Source organism: Pogona vitticeps, chromosome 2 (assembly GCF_051106095.1).
Source record: "Pogona vitticeps strain Pit_001003342236 chromosome 2, PviZW2.1, whole genome shotgun sequence".
Classification (NCBI taxonomy): Eukaryota; Metazoa; Chordata; class Lepidosauria; order Squamata; family Agamidae; genus Pogona; species Pogona vitticeps.
Genome location: NC_135784.1, coordinates 174,807,169 through 174,830,560, shown reverse-complemented (window position 1 = coordinate 174,830,560; position 23,392 = coordinate 174,807,169). Strand labels below are relative to the sequence as shown.

Sequence of the window (23,392 nt, the reverse complement as noted above, 5' to 3'; positions counted from 1 at the left end):
GCGTTATTATCTTTTACAGAGACTCACCTTGCCTTCTCATGATGTTTCAAAACATTTTTTTCCTGGTCAGCTTTCTTTCACACCCATACAAGATGATCAAGAAAAAAAGAGTGTCGATGATCTTGGTCTCCAATGACTTGTTTTAATATTAGATGATATTTTCTAATTCCTTCATTGCTGCCCTTCCGAGTCTCAGTCTTTTTAAACAAAATTGAAAATAATTTAGAACCCATCTTGAGAAAAGTTTGCAGTACTTTTCTACTGATGTGCTCCTAAATTACTTCTAATTCAATGCTGACTTAAAACTACAGTAGTTGGGTGTTTTGGTAAAGTTCTATGTTATTATATGAATTTTTGGAATTTTTATTTTAAACCTTTTTAAATCTTGTTGTAGTATTAGCAGGGTATTCACCACCACCACCACCACTGCGTTGCTCCCAGACCACCATCGTACATTGCTACTTCCCCTACTAATATGTTCCTTCAAAATCCACAACAGGTCACTTGTAGTTATGGCACAGGGGCTGGGAATTCAGTTCCCCTGGGACTGGGCATCCCCAAAGAGCCTGCATAGTCCCAGGGTGGTCCATTTCTGAGTACTCCTTATCTAAAAAAAAAACCCTGAAAAGGATAACCATAAGTCAGAATTGACTCGATGGCACACAATTAGAAGAAGAAGAAGAAGAAGAAGAAGAAAGAGGAGGAGGAGAAGACTACAGATTCAGAGGAACCAACACACACTCTGTATGATGCATGCAAGGTGGAATCGCTACACTCGTATACCCTGACTGGTTCCTAGCCCCACCACTGTTCTCTTGAAACCCTGCAGAATCATCAACACGAGCAGAAGTGGGAAAAGCTCAGAAACAGGCACACTGCCTATCTGGTATCGCAAAGTCTCCCAACCCTGAGAATTTCACAGATAGAAGCAGCCAGATTCTGTATTCTGACTCGGGATCCTAATAATATGACAGGAAGGGACAGGGCAGTGCAGCCAGCCGTAAATTTTTGCATTTGAATCGTAGGCTCAGATTGCCTATTAAGCCAAATTCATATTTCCTTTCTTAAAACATGATCGATCCAGGCATGCCCATCTTTCAGTGCTACGTACCTGAGACATCAAACATGCAGCATTAAACAGGCAAACGAAGCTGCTCTTTCTTCCAGTTAACTGATTCCAACACAAAAGCAAGCTCATTTGCCAAATGTGGAGTAAGATAAACTTGTGTTAGAACAGAGAGTCTTTTTCTCTACAGGGGGTATTGCTTTTAGGTGCAGGATTTTATGCCTGATCTGGTACAAAAACAGTACTCTATCTGGCTGCGCTTGGATCCTCTTGGATCCTCTTCTCAATCTCTGACCCCTGAAAAGCTTATTGGCATCTTTAGTGAGGTAGAATTTGGAAACACACACCCCATAAGGATGTGACAGGAAAAGGCCCAAGGCTATAAACCTCACACACCTACTTGTTAGTAAAGCACTTCGAACATAAGCAAAAGTACTTCTACGTAAGCACGTGTAGCATCAGGCAAAGGGAATGAACTTTTAGTTGTACTGAAAAGAATTCTGCCATGCTTGGAGAAAACGGAGGCAGGAGGCAGATCATGGGGAGAACATGGGGGTCCAGGGGAGGACCCACTCAGGCCATAACCACTCATGATCCTCCCTACTTTAAGTGCCAGTGACCAAAATCCTGTTTCGTGGCTCTGCCGGCACAGTGGAAATAATGTCACTGACATCGCCAGATTGTGACTAACTAAAGAATCTCAGGTTCAGTTTCAGGTTCTGTGGAATTTTGTCTCATTGGGTGCAAGTTGTATGGATCTCAAAATTAAAGAAGGAACTCTTTAATTAGTGGCAGTCTGTCATTGCTAGTGATGTCATTCCTGCTACACTGGCAGGGTTATGCCATGGGAAGTGGCCAATATGTTCTCCAGATGCATGTTTTCAAAATTCAGGAACAACAATAGCGAACACAACAACCCGTAAAATGAAGTTGATTTGTACTTTTGCCAAGCTTGGCTTTAAAAATCACAAGTTTTCCAAAAGTAAATAGGTTTCTATCTCTTTAAAAGCTGGCTACTGGGCATGGAGGTCTTCAGACACACAATAGGCAGCCTGTTTTAAGATTGTCCAACAGTAAACAAAGAGGGCAGAGCCAGTGGGATGGTCAGCTGAGGACAACAAGAAACCAATCAGTGAAGAAGCCAGTGTTTTCCATGACTGAGACTTGCTTCAGTAGATGAATTAGGAAACATCGCCCCTCTGCGGAAAGTGTTGCAACAACTGCAAGTATTGACAAGGGGCTGATGAAACAGGCTGCTTGTTTTTCTTCAGCAAACAAACACAGATACCCGTTGCTTAACCTCTCTAGTATTACTTCTTGTTCCAAGTTTGACTCTTACCTCTTTCAGGTTTTCATAGTGTGAGTAAGACAAGCCCAGGGCAGCCCGGAACATTTCAGTCACTGCATGATATACAAACTCGTATTGTTCCTGTCAAGAAAATCGGCAATGAATATAAAATGACAGCTTCTCTTTCCTGCTCTCTCTCTCTCTCCCCACTTCTAATTTCTACCCATCCCCTTCTCTCTTCATTATATGAAATCCTTCAAAAGGCCTTCTGTTGCACTCTAGTGTGTGGGATGGGCAACTTGCAGTTGTTGCTGGACTACAATGTCCATAATTCCTCACTGGTTAGGCTTGCTGGAAGCTCCAGACCAACAACATGTGCCGGCTTTAGTGTCACACAGGGGCAGGGTATGCACGTAAGCAGGTGGGGCTGCGTAGTTAGTGGCTAACTCAGCGCTCAGTGGCTGACACCACATTCTGTGGGATAAAGTAAACTGTGGAAAATAGTTCATGGGGCCCACATCTGATCTTGACTCCACTAGAGATACACAATTTTAGCTCCCCTTCCTGTGGTGCCCCTTTAATTTCTATCATATGGCAATAGCAGCCATTTTTTCGTATCAGATAAAACAAAACAAAATTGTGAGGTTTATAATAAGGTGCATTAGGATGCTACACAAATGGCAGCAAAAAAGCACCCGCCCTCCCCATAGATCTCCAGCAAGTATCACTTGTGTTCATGTGTTGCTACACGGCTGCTGTCACTTACTTGATTGCAGCTTTAGTCCCAGAGGGCAGGATGTAAGTACTAGGAAGTGCAGTGAACAAGTAATAAAATGGTGTTGGACATGGCTTTGCATAGTACAGGGCCTGCCAGGCAAGCCAACCCTTGTTGTTGTTGTTCTTTAGTCGTTAAGCCATGTCCGACTCTTCGTGACCCCATGAACCAGGCCCTACTGTCTTCCACTGCCTCCTGGAGTTTGGTCAAATTTATGTTGGTAGCTTCAATGACACTGTCCAGCCGTCTCGTCCTCGTCCCCTTCTCATCTTGCCTTCACACTTTCCCAACATCAGGGACTTTTCCAGGGAGTCTTCTCTTCTCATGAGATGGCCACAGTATTTATTTTATTTATTTATTTATTCAATTTATATGCCGCCCACATTACCCAGAGGTATTGAAGCCTCAACTTCAGGATCTGTCCTTCCAGTGAGCACTCAAGGTTGATTTCCTTTAGAATGGATAAGTTTGTTCTCTTTGCAGTCCAAGGGACTCTCAAGAGCCTCCTCCAGCATCGCAATTCAAAAGCATCAATTCTTCAGCAGTCAGCCTTCTTTATGGAAGCTCTCACTTCCATACATCACTACTGGAAAAACCATAGCTTTGACTATGCGGACCTTTGTCGGCAAGGTGATGTCTCTGCTTTTTAAGATGCTGTCTAGGTTTGTCATCGCTTTCCTCCCAAGAAGCAGGAGTCTTTTAATTTCGGGGCTGCTGTCACCATCTGCAGTGATCATGGAGCCCAAGAAAGTAAAATCTGTCACTGCCTTCATAAAGGCACTGCCTTCTACAGTATTTGCCAGGAGGTGATGGGACCAGTGACCACGATCTTAGTTTTTTTTATGTTGATCTTCAGACCATTTTTGCACTCTCCTCTTTCACCCTCATTAAGAGGTTCTTTAATTCCTCCTTACTTTCTGCCATCAGACTGGTATCATCTGCATATCTTAGGTTGTTGATACAGTATTTCTTCTGGCAATCTTAATTCTGGCTTGGGATTCCTCCAGTCCAGGCTTCCGCATGATGTATTCTACATATAAGTTAAATAAGCAGTGAGACAATATACAGCCTTGCCGTACTCCTTTCCCAATTTTGAACCAATCAGTTGTTCCATATCCAGTTCTAACTGTTCCTTCCTGTCCCACATACAGATTTCTCAGGAGATAGATAAGGTCATCAGGCACTCCCACTTCTTTAAGAGTAAGTCTTCATAGAATTGGTCAATTTCAGCCTCTTTAGCATTGGTGGTTGGTGCATAAACTTGGATTACTGTGATGTTGAAAGGTCTGCCTTGGATTCATATTGAAATCATTTTTGAGATGGTATCCCAGTACAGCTTTTCCCACTCTTTTGTTGACTATGAGGGCTACTCCATTTCTTCTATGGGAATCTTGCCCAGAATAGTAGATGTGATAATCGTCTGAACTGAATTCGCCCATTCCCATCCATTATAGTTCACTGACGCCCAGGATATCAGTGTTTATTCTTGCCATCTCCTGTTTGGCCACATCCAGTTTACCAAGGTTCATAGATCTTACATTCCAGGTTCCTATGCAGTATTTTTCTTTGCAGCATCGGACTTTCCTTTCACTTCCTGGCACATCCGCAGCTGAGCGTCCTTTTGGCATTGGCCCAACCACTTCATTAGCTACTTGTCCTCCACTCTTCCTCAGTAGCAGGTTGGACGCCTTCTGACCTGAGGGGCTCATCTTACAGCGTCATATCTTTTAGCGTTTTGTTTCTGTCCATGGAGTTTTCTTGGCAAAAATATTGGAGTGGCTTGCCAGTTCCTGCTCCAGGTGGATCGCGTTTAGTCAAAACTCTCCACTATGATCTGTCCATCTTGTGTGATCCTGCATGGCATAGCCCATAGCTTCTCTAAATTACTCAAGCCAACCCAACATTGGGCTAGAACTTGGAAAAGTTAATTTTTAAAATTAGCCACATTGTCTAGGGGCACTTATCAGAGTTATACATTTTTAAAAGTAACTTTTGTAAGCTCTGGAAAAGGCAGAGCAGGGCTATTGTCTCAGGCTGCAGAATAAGGGAGACAAGGTGTTGGAAGAAGCAGGTGTGTGCTTAACAGCCTGACCAGTGACTCCTAAATTAGTCTGTTGCCTTCCATTGCTAGAATATAAAGAATAAATAATAATATTCAACTGCCTGTCTAATTAACTCTTGTATTTGGACCAGGAGGATATGCCTTCTTATTTCTTTACCTCAGGCAATGAGATGTCTTTGGTCATCCCTGTCACTTGCACTCTGCCCCCTTAGCTAGCTTGCAGCCCTCAGGTGTTGTGCATATTTGGGATGCTCTGAATTGCCTACGGTGATGCTCAACCAGTCCAGTTAGTTCCAGTTTACGAAGTAAGGGAGAGGGCATATTCTTGCTTGTTTACATTCTCTTTTGTTTTTGCCTCAGAGAGCAAAAGGTGGACTTTCAAGATCAGAAAGCTTACCTGCGTTTGAACCGCAGCTGGTCTCTGCTTCCTCATTTCCAGGACCACATCGAAAATGCTGAAATGGGGAGGGATTCGCTGAAAAACAGAGGAGGGAACCTGGCGACTTGGGAGTACAGTGGCCGTGCTCTCACATGACATAAAAACTTCAAACCATGCGCTTTGGTTTGTTCCTGTTCCTGTGAGTGTTACTCTCCTTTACCCTTCCAGTCCTGCAGGGCCAGCTCTACCATTAGGCAGCGTGAGGGGTCCGACTGGGGCTGCGGTGATGGGGAAAGGCGGGGAGTCACGGAGGGGGATGAGATGGCCTTATGGTGTGTGTCTGTCCTGCATGCTTTAAGTTGCCTCCCCACCTCAGTTGTCATGGAGGAAACTGCCTCCTCACCAATGTTGAAACAAAATTCCGTATATGGAGGGATGAGGTCTTTTTTTCCTTTGCCCCCCCCCTACTTCCAGCAGACAATGTCTTGCACTAACCCTGTACTTCCCCCCCCCCTCTGAACAGCCACCTGAGGTCTCCTTTCTAGGAAACAGGAGGCATATCAATCAAGTAAATCTATGAATATCAGGCAAAAAGAAAAAGAAAAAATTAAGAATACTAAAACTTTGTGGCACCTTAAACACTAACTGCTATATTTCAATGTGTGTTTTTGTGGACAAGTCCACTTCCTGATGCATGCCACAAAAGTGCACACTAAACTAGTGCAGTTAGTCTTTAAAGTGCCACAGTGTTTGTATCTTCTTTTTATTTTCGTGTGTGTTTTTACCTGGTAAACCAGGGCAGACTAATACAGCCGTCTCTTCTAAAACAAAATCTATGAAGTCACCCTAAAAGGCATTTCAAAGAATTGAGGGGGCAAGAGTAAGGGAAGCAGGATTCATTTACTAGGAACAATAAATATCTTAATGATTACTTAGGAAGAGCCACAGTTCTCAGCCCAAAGCACTTTTGCCTTAAGACCCGGGAAGACCAAACAACATCTGAACATGAATCACCACCAGTTTACCAGTGGTTGAGAATGATGGGAGTTGTTGCTCCATCCATCTCAAGAGCATCCATTTGGAGGAAGCTCTGCTAGATTTGACATCCTCAAAGCTGTTGGGAGAGCCTTGTGGAGCATTGGCTTTCGTGTATATCTCTCCATGGATGCCTAGTAGGGGCATTATGGGAATACAAGTAGGTTGTATCTGTCCTTTTCACTGGCTATTTCTCACTGTCCTATTGCCGTCTTTATATATACTGTACATATATTTAATAGGAATATTATATATGTACTGTATATATATTTACTAGGACCAACTACTGTATATATATATATATATATATATATATATATATATATATATATATATATATATATATATATATATATAACTTGAAAGTTAGAAAGGACTGGGGGTAGAAGATAGGAAGTGGAAGATGGATGTATATACTTCCTATCTTCTACCCCCAGGCCTTTCTAAACTTTCAAGTTATTAACATCTCTTGAAGGCATACTCTGTTCCCCAGTCCCCACCAACAGGACTTGAGACATGGTGTTCTACCTAATTTTAACTGGTTAATCTCTGCCTAGTTTATTGTTCCAGAGAACAGATCAATAAAATGGGTTTTAAATGTCACAGGGAACATTTACTCTGCTAACAAACGGATCTTCCCACAGATCTAATAGTCCAACTCAAAAATTACAACAATAGAAACAAGCCAGATGAAACCAGACAGACAGACAGACACATCTCCTATTCACCCAGAAGTCCATATCTCCTTGCACAGCAAATACCTGTTTGATCAGTAGTTGCCGTACATATTCCAATGTACAAATCACTCCTGTTCGGCCACAGCCAGCACTGCAGAGAAAAGGAGGAAGGGGGACAGTGGTGACCGAAAGTCTATTTACAAAATAACACAGATCTTGAAAAAGCTACCTTCTTTTTTTGGACCAGAATACCCAGACCTGAGACTCATCAGAGGCACACGATCTTTGCCCAAAGAATCAAATGTCAGTTTCATGTGTGCCCTGTTTCCACTCAGCAAAGGCAACAATGGGCTGCAGAAAGTGATTTATAAATTAATCCCACCTCCTAGAGGCTTGCAGGAACATGAGATTTTGGCAGCTTTTTAATGCAAACATTTTTTTCCAGATCCAAGGTCACACCGATTGGTGGGTGAAGGTCACAGGCACCTACATGGTTAGGGTTCCTCATCCAGTGTAATCTGTAGAAATGAGGAATGGTTTATTTATTTATTTTACTACAGATCCCAGACTATGTGCCTATGCTGGCTAGGATAGTCTGGGAATTTTATTTCCATGGAGTAAGTTTTCTCTTTCTGTTGCAATCGGTCAGAAGCTGTACGGGGCAAGTGGGGATGTTTTAGCCAACAGGGACAGTGCACAGAACCAAAGGGAGGACAGTCCACCCCCTTTTCTCAACCTCCAGCATTGGGTCTGATCACACGGAGAAACAGGTTTCAGTTCAGAATGCTTGTGGAGCAGTCCAATGCCATCTGTTTCCTGGCAACCACATGAGGCCTGGGGAAACATTTTCCAGCCTGACCCTGATCTCTGCCCAAGCTAGACTTTTTTGCTCTAGCTGTAGGGCTTCTACTTTTTTTTGGGGGGGGGGAGGCTAGAACAACTCCCAGACAGATAGAGGGGTCACTTTAAGGGAGATTGCACCTATTAAAGCGATCCTCTTTGGTGTAATAAGGTCCACACTTAGCAGTATTGGGATCATATCTATGTTCTCTCCCTTTCCTTTGCATCTAGTGGCTGACGGGGAATGACTTGTACAGAGGCCTAAACACACTTGGTTGCATTATTTCACGTGAAGGGCCTCATGCAGCCCAAAAGGAGCAGGTTGTTGACTCCTTATACTTTATATAGGCTTGTGTTCTTAGGGTGCCCCTTACCTGCAATGCACACAGATGGGTGCAGTGTCCTCCCCTTGTTTCTTTCTCACATGTTCAATCATGTCCAGGAAGTAGCCATAAGTATCTGGGATGCCCCGGTCTGGCCAAGCCACATATTGAAAATGAGAAATAACTCGCTCCTCCTGGAATGGGGAGAAGACAGCGATCAACAAAATGATTCCTTCATTCTGCTCCCTGTGCCGTATTGGTCCACATAAAGCACAAGGGTTCTGTAAAATGGGAGGCCTCACTGGATGGAAGTCATTAAAAGCACTAAAAACCACCTCTGAGCTTCCATTGGGCCATTTGTGTCACATCTGAATGTGGTTGCTGAAAAGAGAACCATTTGTAGAAGAGGAAGAAAAATGCATATTGTTTGGGATTAAGATTTTACTTTTGATTACCCAATATATATTTTTAATGTAGAGAAAAGTAGATTTAAAAACTCCACAGCTGAAAACACCTTTACATGACATGTTTAAATCAATTTTTTCCCAAGCATATTAGATGGTGTGCTTCCAACCGAGCAATCGTAATCTGGCATTCTGGGCATAGGAAGGTCAAGGAGTAACAATGGTCAAATGTTTAATGTCTTAGCAGTAACACTCATATGTTATTTTTGCATGCATGTATGCATGCATGTAACAAGCGATATTTATTCATGGACTTACATGCTAATTTTTGCACTCTTTGGAGTAATTTGTAGACATTAAAAGTGCATTAAAAGCACTTTAAAAGTAACAGATTGGTAATACTGTACTAACAAGCAATGCTATATATTACTTCGTGCTCTATGTTTTCCCATATACAAAGGAATGGATGACACTGCTTGTTACTACAGAATTATTATTTTTTAATACCATTGCTAACGTGTCAGGTATTCAAAATAACTTTCTAAGCTCTGGCATGACCCTACCTCTGAGAAGAATTATCTTCATTTTGTTCCCTAGCGGAAGGTCTATAAGAAGACCCATTTAGGTTTGCTGCTTCTGACACCATATTCCCATGTCAAAGTCTTCAAATCTCAGAGGTTCACCTAATTTTAAACTGGTCTTAGAGATGGCTTTAAACCAGTGGTTCTTAACCGTTGTTACTCGGATGCTTTTGAACTGCAACTCCCAGAAACCCCAGTCAGGACAGCTGGTGGTGAAGGCTTCTGGGAGTTGTAGTCCAAAACTCCTGAGTAACCCAAGGTTAAGAATCAGTGCTTTAAACCACTGGTTCTTAACCTTGGGTTACTCAGGAGTTTTGGACTGCAACTCCCAGAAGCCTTCACCACCAGCTGTGCTGACTGGGGTTTCTGGGAGTTGCAGTTCAAGAACATCTGAGTAACAAAGGTTAAGAACCACTGCTTTAAACAGTGTAGAAGCCTGGCCTTCCGCCTTGACATAGAGAAGAAAACAGTGATTCCTATTTATTCTTTCTTCAGCTTCCACTACAAGCACCAGCAGCTTATTTGTGGGAGACTGGAGAAGGCAGCATCTGGTTAGGTTTAGGGATATAAGTTCCCTCCCCTGGCCCTTGTCCAGCTATACCCGTTGGGAGACTGCAAAATAATATCCTTACCTGCTGAAATGTCAGAGTAAGCATCCGCAGTATGACATCAGAATTGAGCTCCTGCTGTTTAACCTAAGGCAGAGAGAAGAACACAGGGCAGTACAACGAGTCAAAATAATGCCCAGGTTTAGGATTTGAGGAGGTCTCTCCTTCTTCTAATTAGTGCCAGCCGTCTGTGATTGGCAGCTAGGACTACATGACCACCTTAATTTCAGCCTCGCTGCCTGCCACATTTCCATATCCCTTAAACAAGTGCAACCTTGCCAATTCTTCATTGTGGCAGGTCTCAGGAATTTTGACCACCCTCTCAGCCCTTTTGCTAAATGAAGACGTTCACTGAAGATGAAGGCATAGTAATTTGAGTGGAAGTGGGTGCAGAATAGACCAAAAGAAGCAGGTTTCCCCTACTACACACAGTCTCAGCTTGTGACCACAGCTGACACAAGTGGTATTTAGCTGTATTTACCCCACTGTGCTTTTAGAGAGAAACAACTAGCCCCTCCTTTCTCCCTTCACTCTTTCTTACACCTTGACCCGAGCCCTGTTTTTCCAGGACTCTTGCTTGTCTGTAGAGCCTACATAACAACAGGAATTTCTTCTCTTCAGACATTTCACTCACAGGGTGACTAAAGCAATGTAAAGCTATGGGACCAGGATGGTTTGATTTGCCTTATTTTATGTTTCCTACACAATATACTGATCAATGTGAATCCATCTGGAATTCCCACACCCTCCAATCTGTACTTATTCTGCTCTTGGGGCGTCTACTTTCCCCCCTCAATCAAATGCATTCACATTCGTTCATACAATATGATCTCTTGAGTCAATACTGAAAGTGCAACCAGAAGCTGGCTCTTCCAGCTTCCTCATTCCAGGTGGAGGGAGTTGCTTCCTCTCAACTGAACATCCTTGTCTCCCAGTCAATTTTTTAAAAAGATAGTGCAAGCACTGGAGTACTATGGCAGCTGGAGACCAAAGGGGGGGGGGAGAACAAGAAGTCAGCAGAGAGCAGGGAGGAAATTGCTTATCAACAGGTTGTTAAAGTAAATTTTTGCAGCTTGTTAAGGCAGCTGTGATGCAGTCATGTCTCTTGCTGCCTCAACAAGCTGCAAACAAGAAGGATTACCAATTTACTCTTCCCTCTCTTCTGACTCCTGTGTGGCCAACTGAAGCAAATTTACCCAGGGAAACCCAACTGCCAAGGTGTAACTTTATAGCATTTGCATTTTTCCTCCTGTGTGGTCACACCCTCGGCTGCAGATTAAGCATGCAGTGGTACATGAGTAAAGACGTCATGCTTGGAATGGTCAGTGGTAAAAGATGACCAGGACACCAAAGAACGTGTAGGTTCGATGTATTCAAAGCAGACACCGGCCAAAATATGAAGCAGCTGAAAGAAGCTGTACAAGATCAGAAATCATGGAGACAGCTGGCTCATGAAACCGCCAAGGGTCAGATATGACTGAATGGATAATTCAGCTTGGTACATGAGTGACATTAACTTGTGCATTCAGTCCTTTGAGCCTCAGAATAATTATCTGCACACACTTCCTCCTTTATAACAGAATCATCTCCATACTTCTCACTCAGAAAATAAGATAGCATGTCCTTATTAGAAAAATTGACTTGTAATAGGAGAGGTGTCAGCTATCAACTCTTCAGTTGAGCAGTAGTCTAATTCCAGGAGTTCCTCCCTCTGCCACAAACTGATGCTTCACATCAAAGTGCTTCATGCTGCTTTTGCCTGTGCAAGTTCTATGCACCTTTGATTGTCTTCAAGAATCTTTGTGGGTTCTGGTTCAGTTATGCCTCATCTAGTAACAACTGGAAACTGTTTCTGTGCTCCAAAGTGAAGATAATCTCTTGGTTTTGGCTTGCCAAGAAGGTAAATGATCCTCCATAAAAGAATAGGTTTTTTTTCTTGGCTGACTTGTGCTTAGAGGTGTCCCTGGCTCAGTCATCATTTGCACATCCCAAAAACTCTGGGGTCTTCAGCTGCTTACAGTTGTTAATGGAAGGACCTTTTGGAGACCACTAATTCATAGGGTTCCCATAAATCAGAAATGACATAATGGGGTATAACAATAAGATAGTGTGTGTACATGTTGTAACAGAGAAATTAAGCATACACACGCACGCACACACACACACACACACAGGAAGATGGGGACGGAGGGAGAGAAAGAAAGAGATGGATCAACAGGACTGTCTACAGTACATTTCCACACCTTCCTTGGGAGTGTAGCTACGGAGACTGTCACAAAAAGAGGTTCTGCTTCAAGATTCATTACTGCAACGTGGCCCTTCAAACCAGTCTGCCACCATCCTCAAACCACAGCCACTTTACCTGTGCCACAGAGAACGGTCCAAACTGTACAGCTTCCTCTGTTACAGGCCAGTAACACTCACACTTTTTCTGGGGTGGGAGGGAAAAGGGAGAAAGAAAACAAAACGTTAACCAAGATTCTGAAAGAAAGATGATGGCACTGTCCCCTACAGAAAAAGGGAAGGTCAGGATGGGCAAATACGGTTGTTGTTTCCTGCCTTCTGATGTCACTCACTCCCTGACCACAGAGGTCTCTCACCTTGCCCATTTCCACTTCCCGGCATGCCATGACAATCACCTGCAACAAAAGGAAACCCCATGAAGGAAGAGCAATCGGAGACATTTGATTCACTCTGAGAGAGGCCACTCTTGTAAAAGCTGCGCTGGCTACAATGCCTTGTTGTACTAATACGAGCAGGATGGGAAGAGAACACACGAATGAATGGTGAGGATTTTCTCCAGGACAGTTCTGAGCGAAGGTCAGGGGAGGCGGGGGAGAGGCAAGGTTTTGCTTTACTTTGGCAGCATCCCAAAGTGCAGGACTTCACTTTTTCACATGGAAGCACAAATGCCATCCACTCATTTTTACGGGAGAAAGCACAAGAGTCAGAAACAGAGTAGGGGCGAAACACATTCTCTGTCGATCACAGCTGACGCCAATAGATAGGAGGCATGCCCATTACTTGCCCAGCAAGTGACACGTACAACAAAATGTTGCAGCGTGTTGTTAATAGGAGTGTTCCTGAGGATGGCAGCTGATGGTGCCCTCTTTTAGAATACAATATGCACAAGAGGAGGAAACCTCCAATCTACGGGCCAGAGGTAGCCCACCAAAGATCCTCACTGAGTTCACTAGTTTCTTTTGTTATTTTCTCTGATCACTGGATCCAAGATAAGAGCACATTTAATATTATATCTCACACTTCAGAGCATACTTCAACTTTAAATATGTTCCAGATAAATGCGCTTTGCTTTGCTGGCAGGAAAGCTGCTGCGTGTAACTAATCAGGCATCATCTAGAAAATAGTTGCTCTAGAATTTACTCCTGGGCAGAGCTCTGAGTCGTGCTTTGTATGTTTGGTGAGAAAATATCTGAATAGGCAAGAATGACATCTGCCCCTGGTGACTTGGCTTTGGCTTTACTTGCTCTGACCTAGCTCATACTCTCAGTCCCACCCACATGTGGAATGAGGATCCAGCAACTCTTCTCATGGGCTGAAAAATGTTTCCAGTCTCTGTTATAAGCTGTTAAGAGCTATGCATGGCATCCCATTCTCTTCTCCTGCTGGTTCTCCCTTTTCTCTCCCAAATGACAAACAAATGCTCGGCCTAGTCCTCCTTCAACAGATTTCTAGCTGGGAATGGGCTTGACCCTTTACATATACTTACCAGGTCTCCACCTAACCCCAATATCTGCAAACTCTTGAAACCTCTCAAATCTCATTTCTGGTTTCGTGTCTGTTGCAACAGCAAACTCATCACTGACTGAGCTTAGTATTACCAGATCCCTGAACATTCAAACATCTGTTTGAACCTATTGCGTCTGCTTTCACATGTGCTTTGAAATCCATTTCCAAACTTGCCATACAACTTACCTTCACTTTGCATTGCCAAACCATGCGCCAGAAGTCAAGAACGGTATGTGGAAGTGGCCCTTGTGTGGCAATGTAACATCTCTTGTTGTCCACACCCTGACAGGAGGAGGAAGAGAAAGATGAGGAGGAAGAGAATGACAAATATTAATCAGTAGCCTATAATTGTGCTGAACAATGCCCCATACAATTGTGATGGAGAAATGCATTTTCACAGACAACCAACCAGCTGGGGAAGCAAAGGAAAAGGTGGTAAACCAGTTTAGGAGCTTGATCGTATTTGCGAAAAGAACCCCAGTTATACTATTTTGGCTGTTATTTGGATCGTGTCGAAATTTTCCGTTCACATGATGCACAACTAACATCGATTCATTTGGCCTGGCGATCGGTTTATTTCCTCCCCACTGTGAGAGCTGTTTTAAAATGTACCGATCATGTATTGCTTAATTCCTTATTGTTTCAACGTGTGTGAGCATTGCAGTAAATTCATTTCCTTTGCAAAGGAGTTGGGTTTTTGGGAGCTGTGGACACATCATGGCCACTGTGCTTGTACCCTTAACAAAAAAATTTTTTAAAGGATATCAGTGAATCAGCAGTAGCAGCCACTACTGCCACAAAAATATTAATATATTGCTCAGAAGGAGACAGTCTCCCCCACCCACCACAGGTGAAAGAGGGCTTAAGAAAAGGACATTTCCTGCCTTGAATTGTAAAGAAGGGACATAGCATTAACATCTCCTTTATCTCTTTTTTTAACCTTGCTGTTGACAATACTTTGCAAGTCTTTTAAAACCCACTTCCTCTTCCTGATGCTGTGCAAAAGGAAAAGAAAAATGAAAGCCAAGAAGTGAGAGCGAGAGAGATGCTGGGAAATAAGGAAAAAGAGATGAGTGAATAAAGGAGGGAAGGAAAAAGGGGAGGAGGAGAGAAGGCTTATACTGCTCTATTAATAAATCACGTTTGTAATTTTTTTAAAGGACAGGGGGGTGATTGCCCCAAGAAACAGCAGAGAAAATGAATCCATATAAAATTAAAGAACAGTGTAGCTTGCTATAACAGTTCAATAGAAACAAATGTAGTGGCACAGTTCAAAATAGTGGAAAAAGTCCTGTTGATATATTTTATTTATTTATTTATTTATTCGATTTATATCCCGCCTATCTAGTCGGTTAGGACCACTCTAGGCGGCTATATACCCCACGTGACCACTGGAAAAAATGTATCAGTACAACAGAAGGATGAAAATATTAATTATAATTGCAGTTCTTTTCTCCCATGTGATTGAGCCCTCAGATGCACGCATCAATCAGAGGATTTTGGATCATTCACCTATTATTATTATTTTGCACTGAATTGACCTAATTTGTAACTAGAATGGTCAGTGTTAAATGAGAATACTTGCACATCTTGTTTGCTACTGTAATATGCATATTCTTGGACACCTAAGATTTAAATGAGCTCTTTGAGGAGAGGAACAATTTTGTTTCTAAATATAGGATCTGACATAGAATCTGAAAGTAATAAGATGGCTTACATGGCTACATAAATGCAATTTTAAAAATACGGCCAAAGAGCCTGAAAAACCCACAACAACCATCAGCAATTAAAAAAAAAATATTTAAAATTTAAAATTGAATCCTAGACATGGGGATTTCTATCAGAACTGCATTATGGGTTGGTTTAAAACTTTGCCTCCATCTCTGCAATCTTGACAAAAATCCTTCCTTCCTTCCTAAACATAAGCAGAAAAAGGTTACCATGTGGGCCAAAGGGAGGACTCCCCCCGCCTCCACTGCAGTAGGGATGGGGTGGGACGGAGACCATCGCCTAGCCTTGCCTCTTCCCAGCCATGAGACACTTCCAGTTTGTGTGGCTTTCCGAGAGAAAATGCCTCTTTGCTTGTCAGGAATTTGGAAGCACGGCTCTAGCGGCATGGCTGCCTGGATGCTTTCAAAACAAGTTGCGTCTTTCACATGATGGAAATGGACACATACTCCATGCACCCCTGGCATGGAGTGGCCCAAAACTATGAATGCTAGTTGATAGTATAGCAAGATCTGCATAAAGAATCACACGGGGAAATACCTGAATGAAGTTGGCATTGATATAATCGCCTTGGCCTTCCTCTGTCAGTAAGTTTAAGACAACTCTGGTCTGGTCATCTGAAACAGGGACACAATTGGGAGTTATTTTCACTGAAGACACAAAGAGAGAGCTCAGGGGAGAAAATGGGACAAATTACCCTGGGTTGGGCTCAGGGGAATAACTTTCAAGGATTTGGTCCACCTCTTATAAGAAACTGGAGGAAATATCGTAAAAACAATTTACGCCTCTTTAACAAGCACAAGAGCTGCAGAATCCAGAACAACCAGGCAACACCCGTCGTCACTAGTTAGTTGAGCTAGTTAACAGTTTGAATATCCCTGGCTTGTTTTTGCCTTGGTCTTGCATCCTTTCATAGGTGACTCACTAATAATTTGGCACTTCATCCAATATGTTCTCAGTCGTAAAATAGCCTGGGAAACATGTCCCCAGTGGGAAGTCATTGCTATTAGAGCCTCCATTTGTTTTGCATTCGGCCAAGAAGCAAGACTGATTCTATGTACTTCCAGGGATTTCAAAACATAGCTTTTTTTTCCTCTGAGTTTGCAAAAAAAAAAAAAAATTACTATTTCTTTTTAGCATGACACAATGTCTCTGTGGCCGGCATCTTCAGAGGACAGCACTCTGTGCTCCTGGGGGAACTCTTGTTCCTGGGGGAGACCATTGGTGTTAAGAAGGAGACTGGCGAAATGTTAGGAAGAACAACCTTCAGAACATGGCCAAAGAGCCCGAAAAACCCACAACAACCAGTCAGAATTTACTTAATGGCACATTATTATTATTATTATTATTATTATTATTATTATTATTATTATTATTATTATTATTATTATTATTATTATTATTATTATTATTATTATTATTATTATTATTATTATTATTATTATTATGCCTAAAAACGAACCACCTGGCAAACATGAGAGTCAGGACCAACCACTGAGATATGGCAGTCCAAAAGCGGACATTTTGCTGCCTTCAGGCTGACAGACTGCAGGGCAGAGTGCCCAAAGCAGGGAAAAGTGGCAGGGCAGCTTGTTCCTGGGGAGACCATTGGTGTTAAGAAGGACAGACCTTTCAAACCAGCAAGGTCAAGATTAAGCCCCCCCCCCCCGAAAGAAAGCCACCTCCCTTTCTTTCCCCACACCGGAGTGCCAACTCACAGGGCAAGATGTCTTTGTAACGGTTCTTCTTGAGATTCTCCTTGTGGGCCCCAGCCTCTGTCGAAACGCCTTGCTGTTGTCGGAACGCTACCGCTCGGGCCTTGATTTCCTGCCAAGAGACAGAAACTCTTGTTTTAAAATCTTATGTCCAAAGTCTATCGCTGGCTCCAGCAAAGAGTAGACCCATTGAATCAATGGTTGAAGGGTGGGACAACACTTAGGTGAACCTATAAAGTCCAAGTTGTGGTAAACTTTCTAGCCATGGGAAGGTCCGTTACCCAAGTCAGTTCCCTTCTCCCGGGTGTTAAAGCTGGTCTCTTAGAGCTTCCAGTCTCTTAGAGCTGAATGCAAAAGCGCTTTTCTCCTCATTGACAAATATGTGTCCCTCTGGGACAGCAGTGTGTTTAAAGTATGCCTCCTAACATTCCTTAACAAATGCATTTCTGTCACAAAGCTTTTCATGGTATATTCTGTCACTAAATCTGCATTTGATACCCAGGAAATGGATATACAGGTTGCTTGGATATGGACAACATTCTAGAATCCTTCACTCACACATCTCAGTGCTGTAAATTAAGGGAACCAAGCTTAATAAAGTCCATACCACTGGGCCTTTTGCCCACCTATGGAATCATTCAAACATAAGCTGTACTCAAGAAACCAGAAAAACATCCAAGGCATATCTGGATTCCCCATGGTGCAATCCAGATATCTTAAAAGATAACCCCTATCATCCCTGGCCATTAGTGTGCTGGTTGTGACTGATGGGAGTTGTAATCTCACATATCTGAAGCGAACTGGGTCTAAAAGAATCTAGTAGCTCAGAGATGGAAAGACTCCATTGGTGGCTATCAGGGCCAGTCAGTTTTATACCTATCTGTTTCACCTACATGGGCTGGGGGAGGTAAGAATTTTACAGCAACATGCTGTAGAACAGGTACAGTTGGTATGATCTAAGGTTTCTTAATAGGTGTGTGCCACGTATATTGAGGGAGAAGGCATTTTGACATATTTCACAAACTATGCTGACTAATATTCTTTATCACTGGTTTCCATCTCATTGTATTCATCTGAAAGGCATGGGGTGAATGTGGGTTTAGCTGTCTGACTAAAAATATACTAAACAATGTGTGTTGAGGGCAGAATAGCACTGGGGAAGCGGACAGTGTCCTTGTGTGACCATGACAGAGTCACGGACTGCTTGAGGCCAGAGAGATTTCTGGGTGACAGCTAGGTTCGTATTGAGGTGCCTTCAGAGTGTCAATGAAGTCTCACTTTTCCTGTTGGCCTCTTCTTTCTCTCTCGCTCCTGGGTCTACAATGACTAATTCAGGCCCTTCCTGGCCCTTTCATTCAGTTCTTCCTAAACCACAAGACAATGTAGAAGCTTATATAACCTTTCTATCTAACAGAAAGCATGAGTACTGAAGCACACCTTGAAATTGCAAGAGATAGTAAAAATGATTGTTATCATTATTTAAATCTGCCACAAATCTTCTATTTTTTACAGCCCTTTGATTTATTATAAAACAGGAGAACATATATACTTCTGTTAATTATGAAGACTGACTGCAAAACAGAAGCAGCTTGCTAGGACAGTGGTCTCTTCCAGATTACCGTATTTATAACATTGTGGGCCATAGCTAGATACACAGTAGGGCTTGTGAAATTCTTCCATCTCTAGTCAATATATCTGTACCGCATACATTCTATATAACAAAAGCTGGAGCCCCATCTGCTATGCCTTTCTTCTCCAAGTACTGGTTGGTACACCAGGTGTATTTTTGTACCTGGGACTGCAATCTCCACCCAGGGTTATGTGAGGTCAGGAACAGAGTTATGTAGTATAGACAAGCTGCTCCCTAGAAGAGTTTGGTTGGTATCGTGCAATTTTAGATTAATGTAATTTAGAGCTATGGTAGGCAGGATGGAAAATAATGACCGCCAAGGTAGGAGCTAAAAGATTAGCATTTGAAAATGTTGAAGCTTTATCGAGTTAGGGGCTTATGATGAATTCTAGGGAAAAAAAGTGTGACTGAAGGAGTGACTACAGTAGCCTTGACAGATAGCCGTCCATTGATATCTTGAAATTTTTCTCAAGATATATTTCCCACCAGCCCCAGCCCCATGCCAATCATTGGTGTGATATTCTAATCTGACACAGATGACAATGATGTGAACAGTTATAGGTTTCTTAATTTTTACTTTTGGTTTTATGAAGAGGTACTATATAAAGTGACAGATTTTACTTTCTTGGGCTCCATCATCACTGCAGATGGTGACAACAGCCCCAAAATTAAAAGACGCCTGCTTCTTGGGAGGAAAGCGATGACAAACCTTGACAGCATCTTAAAAAGCAGAGACATCACCTTGCCAACAAAAGTCCGAATAGTCAAAGCTATGGTTTTCCCTGTAGTGATGTACGGTAGTGAGAGCTGGACCATAAAGAAAGCAGACCGCCGAAGAATTGATGCCTTTGAATTGTGGTATTGGAGGAGACTCTTGAGAGTCCCCTGGACTGCAAGGAGAACAAACCTACCCATTCTAAAGGAAATCAAGCCTGAGTGCTCACTGGAAGGACAGATCCTGAAGCTGAGGCTCCAGTACTTTGGCCATCTCATGAGAAGAGAGGACTCCCTGGAAAAGACCTTAATGTTGGGAAAGTGTGAAGGCAGGAGGAGAAGGGGACGACAGTGGACGAGATGGTTGAGCAGTGTCATCGAAGCGACCAACATGAATTTAACCCAACTCCAGGAGGCAGTGGAAGATAGGAGGGCCTGACATGCTCTGGTCCATGGGGTCACAAAGAGTCAGACACGACTAAACGACTAAACAACAACAACTATATAAAGTTATGCGTTCTGTGAGTGGAGTGTCACTTCTGGTGCCCCTGGCGGGTTGTCCACTCGCACCCTGAAGGGTTTGTTGAGGTCACTTCCTGTCAGGCCTTGGGCGGGCACTGAGACCTATGAAGGGGATGCTAGTTGATGAGGAGCACCTGGGCCATGGGGCAGGGGCAGAGCTGTGCCCAGTTGGCAGGAATAAAGGTGGAAGAGGAGCTGCAATGGGCAGAGAATTACAGGAACTCAGAGGAGACCAGCGAGGAGGGAACTGGTTTGGAGGAAGAGGCCACTTGAAGGAGGAGGCTCTGCTCAGAGAAAAGATCTTTGATTATGCCCTCGTCAAAGACACATAGATCAGTATCCTGGTGGAGCTGAAGCTCCTGCATGGTTGGAGACAAGGCAGGGCTTTTGAGCTCATACCTTTTCAGCTGCCTCTAGGTAGCCAAGATCAAGAGGGACACCTGCACTCAGGGAAATGGGCTTGAATCACAGGAGAAGAAGCTGCCTCAGGTCTTTTTTATATGTAAACCCTTGTATATTCTTTCAGAATGACATTATTTGCATGTTCAAGTTCCTTATCTAATTTCTTTTTCTTTCTAAATGAATACTGTATATCATTTGTGTTGGGCTTGGCTCTTTTTAAAAAAAGCATGAGAGGAAGAAAGAGATAAACTAAATCAACATATCATACCATACGATCTGTTGTGGTTGGTGGGCCTTCCTTGTGTTCATGCTATACTGTTTAATATATACAGAATGATACCATTATATTATATAGTACTGTTATAATATCACATCAATAGGGAATGTCATATGAGTGCATTTAGACTGAGCCTTCACTTCCCTTGTTTTACTCAACTATGGCTGAGAAGTAGCAGGAAGGCAAAACAGCCCATGAATTTGGCTTTGTAATTTACATGTTTGCCACATAACCATGCAGCCATGTTTCTGTATTCCTTGCTTCAGGCAGAATCACCTTTTTAAAATGTCTGTATGGATCATTTTTGGGTGGTGTCAATGTAAATGTAATTAACTCATTGTACAAAATCACATTTGTTTGCTAAGGGATGTTAAATCAACCAAACTTTCTGTGTCAGCATTGGAAGCCTTTGGACTTACAGAAGTTCTAGCACTGCAGCTCCCATCCTTCTTGACCAAACTGGCAATGCTGGCTAGAGATAATGGGAGCTGGAATCGAACAACATCTGGAGGCCAATCCTGGTCTATGTGTAACAGTTTACCATGTCAGCCTTCTGGCAAAGCTATTTGCTTCTCCTGTTATGTACTTGAACCATAACACACACACCTTTCATATCCCTCCACTATCTCATCACCAAAGTTCTCCACTTTCTCATTTCACTCTTCTTTCTCAGCTCAGACAAGTTACTTTTTGTTTGCTACAACTCACAAAATTCCTAGGAGAATTTGGGGAACTGTACTGTTTTTTTTCCTCGCCCTTATTTCCCTTTACATGCTTGTCCTATGAACTTCATTCTTCCAGCATTACTGCCTTCCTCAGCTACACTCAGGTCATACCTCTCATCTGTTTCTTGTAACAGAACTCTACCTAATCTCCCTTGCTCACATTCTCCCCCATTAAACATAAAACACCCGCCCAGAACATTTTATGCAGAACTGTATCTGTTTCTCTCTTTCCCATATTTAATATACAGTACTTGGGAGTCTCATCCTCTAGCACTATCGCTCACTTCATTTTGGATTGTCTCATCATAGAATTTTCAGTGGTTTGCCATTGCCTTCTTTTGCACAGTATTAAAAAGAAGTAGCTTGAGTGTCACTGCCATTGTCTGTGAAAGATCCTCTGCTGGTGTTACTTTCCACTACTGCTGCCGAGTAGCTGCCCTCCAGAAGTTTCTCCATCCCATCGCCACTGGAAATAGCCATTCTCTTCTGCTGATGGGATTGACAGTTCTGCAGAGGGTGGAATAATCTTAATCTACTGATCCAGCTTTGCCTAGGATGACTCTGCTAGGAGTTCAGACTTATAATGGAGTCTAGCCACCTGACACGTTTTCACTCGACTTCTCTGACACACTCAGTCCCCCTCATCACATTAAGGTGTGCATCCAAGAGGGGAATTCACGAACACTGGCCTCTCATGGAACATACACAGGAAACTGTCTTGTCCAAGTTAAGGACATTAGTAGCAGCTGAAACATTAGTGTTCCAAAAGTGTGATTCTGACAGACCTTAGTGTTTCAGCAATTATATACTTGCATATGAAGCCTGGTATTTAGCACCTGATGACCATCCAGAAAGGAAAGAAAGCTGATTTGTAACTATAGGAGGAACAGAAATCTCACAGCATGACAATCACACAACTTTCACTACTTAAGCAATTCATGGTTCAAATGGTATGCTACCTGTAATGTACAGTTTGACCCTATTTGTCTGTTTATTGCCTAATATTGCCTCACCTTCTATATCATGGGTGCAGCCTGCCAGAATTTAGAATCTCCTGGTTTCCAAGTCTACAGAAGTCATCCCTTGAAAGTGTTCAGCTCAGCTTGTACTGAAGATGCATGCCCTCGCTTATGTAAAAGTTGAGAGAGAGGACCTCCTCTGCTTTCCTAGATGGTCCTTTACCTCCTTTGAATATGCTGACCTGTGTCTTAGGATTGCTGGTGCCCCCCCATTGGAGAGGGGACATCTTGCCTTTGTTCTCTAGAGATGATAGCAGCAACTATGGCCCTTGACATCTCCAACTTTTTATTCGCTAGAACTAGGCCTTGTACCACCTCTCCTATCCCAAGTGCATTTCTCTAGAAAAACACAAGCTTTCTTGTTTTCTTAGCAAGATGCATCAGCATGATTCCTTTACATAGGGAGATGTGTGCACAGGTAAACATTCCCAGTTTCAAAGGGCTGCATCCAAAAGCTAAGGCAACTCCAGTACTTTTGTGTATGTGTTTTCCAATGATTAGGGCATGATTTGGTGGAATTCATAAAACAATAATGGGAAATACTTACAAGGAAAACAATATACAGTATCTTCCTTGCAGGGCAAGCTTGAGTCATCAACCCTATTTTAGAAATCTTTCCTTGAACTGTGTTTGTTTTTAATATGCCCCGCTGAGGACCATTACTGAACAGTCAATGCAAGATAGGACAACATGCCGAGCAAAACCAAACTCTCAGTTCCTGCACTGCAGTCTTGTCATGGCAGACATGTTTAAATTCTTGGACAAACTTCCTGACCAATTGGCTGCACTCTCTATCAATCTCTCTCTGCCTGTGTTACAATTTAAGTGGTGTATAAGAGGAAATGAAGTGAGTTATACAACAGCTCAGAGCT

At 42.7% G+C, this 23,392-nt stretch overlaps 1 protein-coding gene across 2 annotated transcripts in view; it reads right to left on the bottom strand.

Annotated features, from left to right (window-relative positions):
* The window catches only part of PTPN18 (protein tyrosine phosphatase non-receptor type 18), a 39,030-nt gene that overhangs the window by 13,312 nt on the left and 2,326 nt on the right, over positions 1-23,392 (bottom strand). For both annotated transcript variants that reach the window (XR_012084071.2, XM_072991301.2), the window contains exons 2-11: positions 17,235-17,343; positions 16,057-16,133; positions 13,975-14,070; positions 12,639-12,677; positions 12,401-12,469; positions 10,063-10,125; positions 8,497-8,639; positions 7,367-7,433; positions 5,589-5,666; positions 2,406-2,495 (exon numbers count right to left, since the gene is read on the bottom strand). Coding sequence is in view for 1 of the 2 variants with exons in the window: in XM_072991301.2 (XP_072847402.2) it covers positions 2,406-2,495; positions 5,589-5,666; positions 7,367-7,433; positions 8,497-8,639; positions 10,063-10,125; positions 12,401-12,469; positions 12,639-12,677; positions 13,975-14,070; positions 16,057-16,133; positions 17,235-17,343 (831 nt within the window). In the remaining variant the exon portion in view is untranslated. The remainder of the gene's footprint in view (positions 1-2,405; positions 2,496-5,588; positions 5,667-7,366; positions 7,434-8,496; positions 8,640-10,062; positions 10,126-12,400; positions 12,470-12,638; positions 12,678-13,974; positions 14,071-16,056; positions 16,134-17,234; positions 17,344-23,392) is intronic.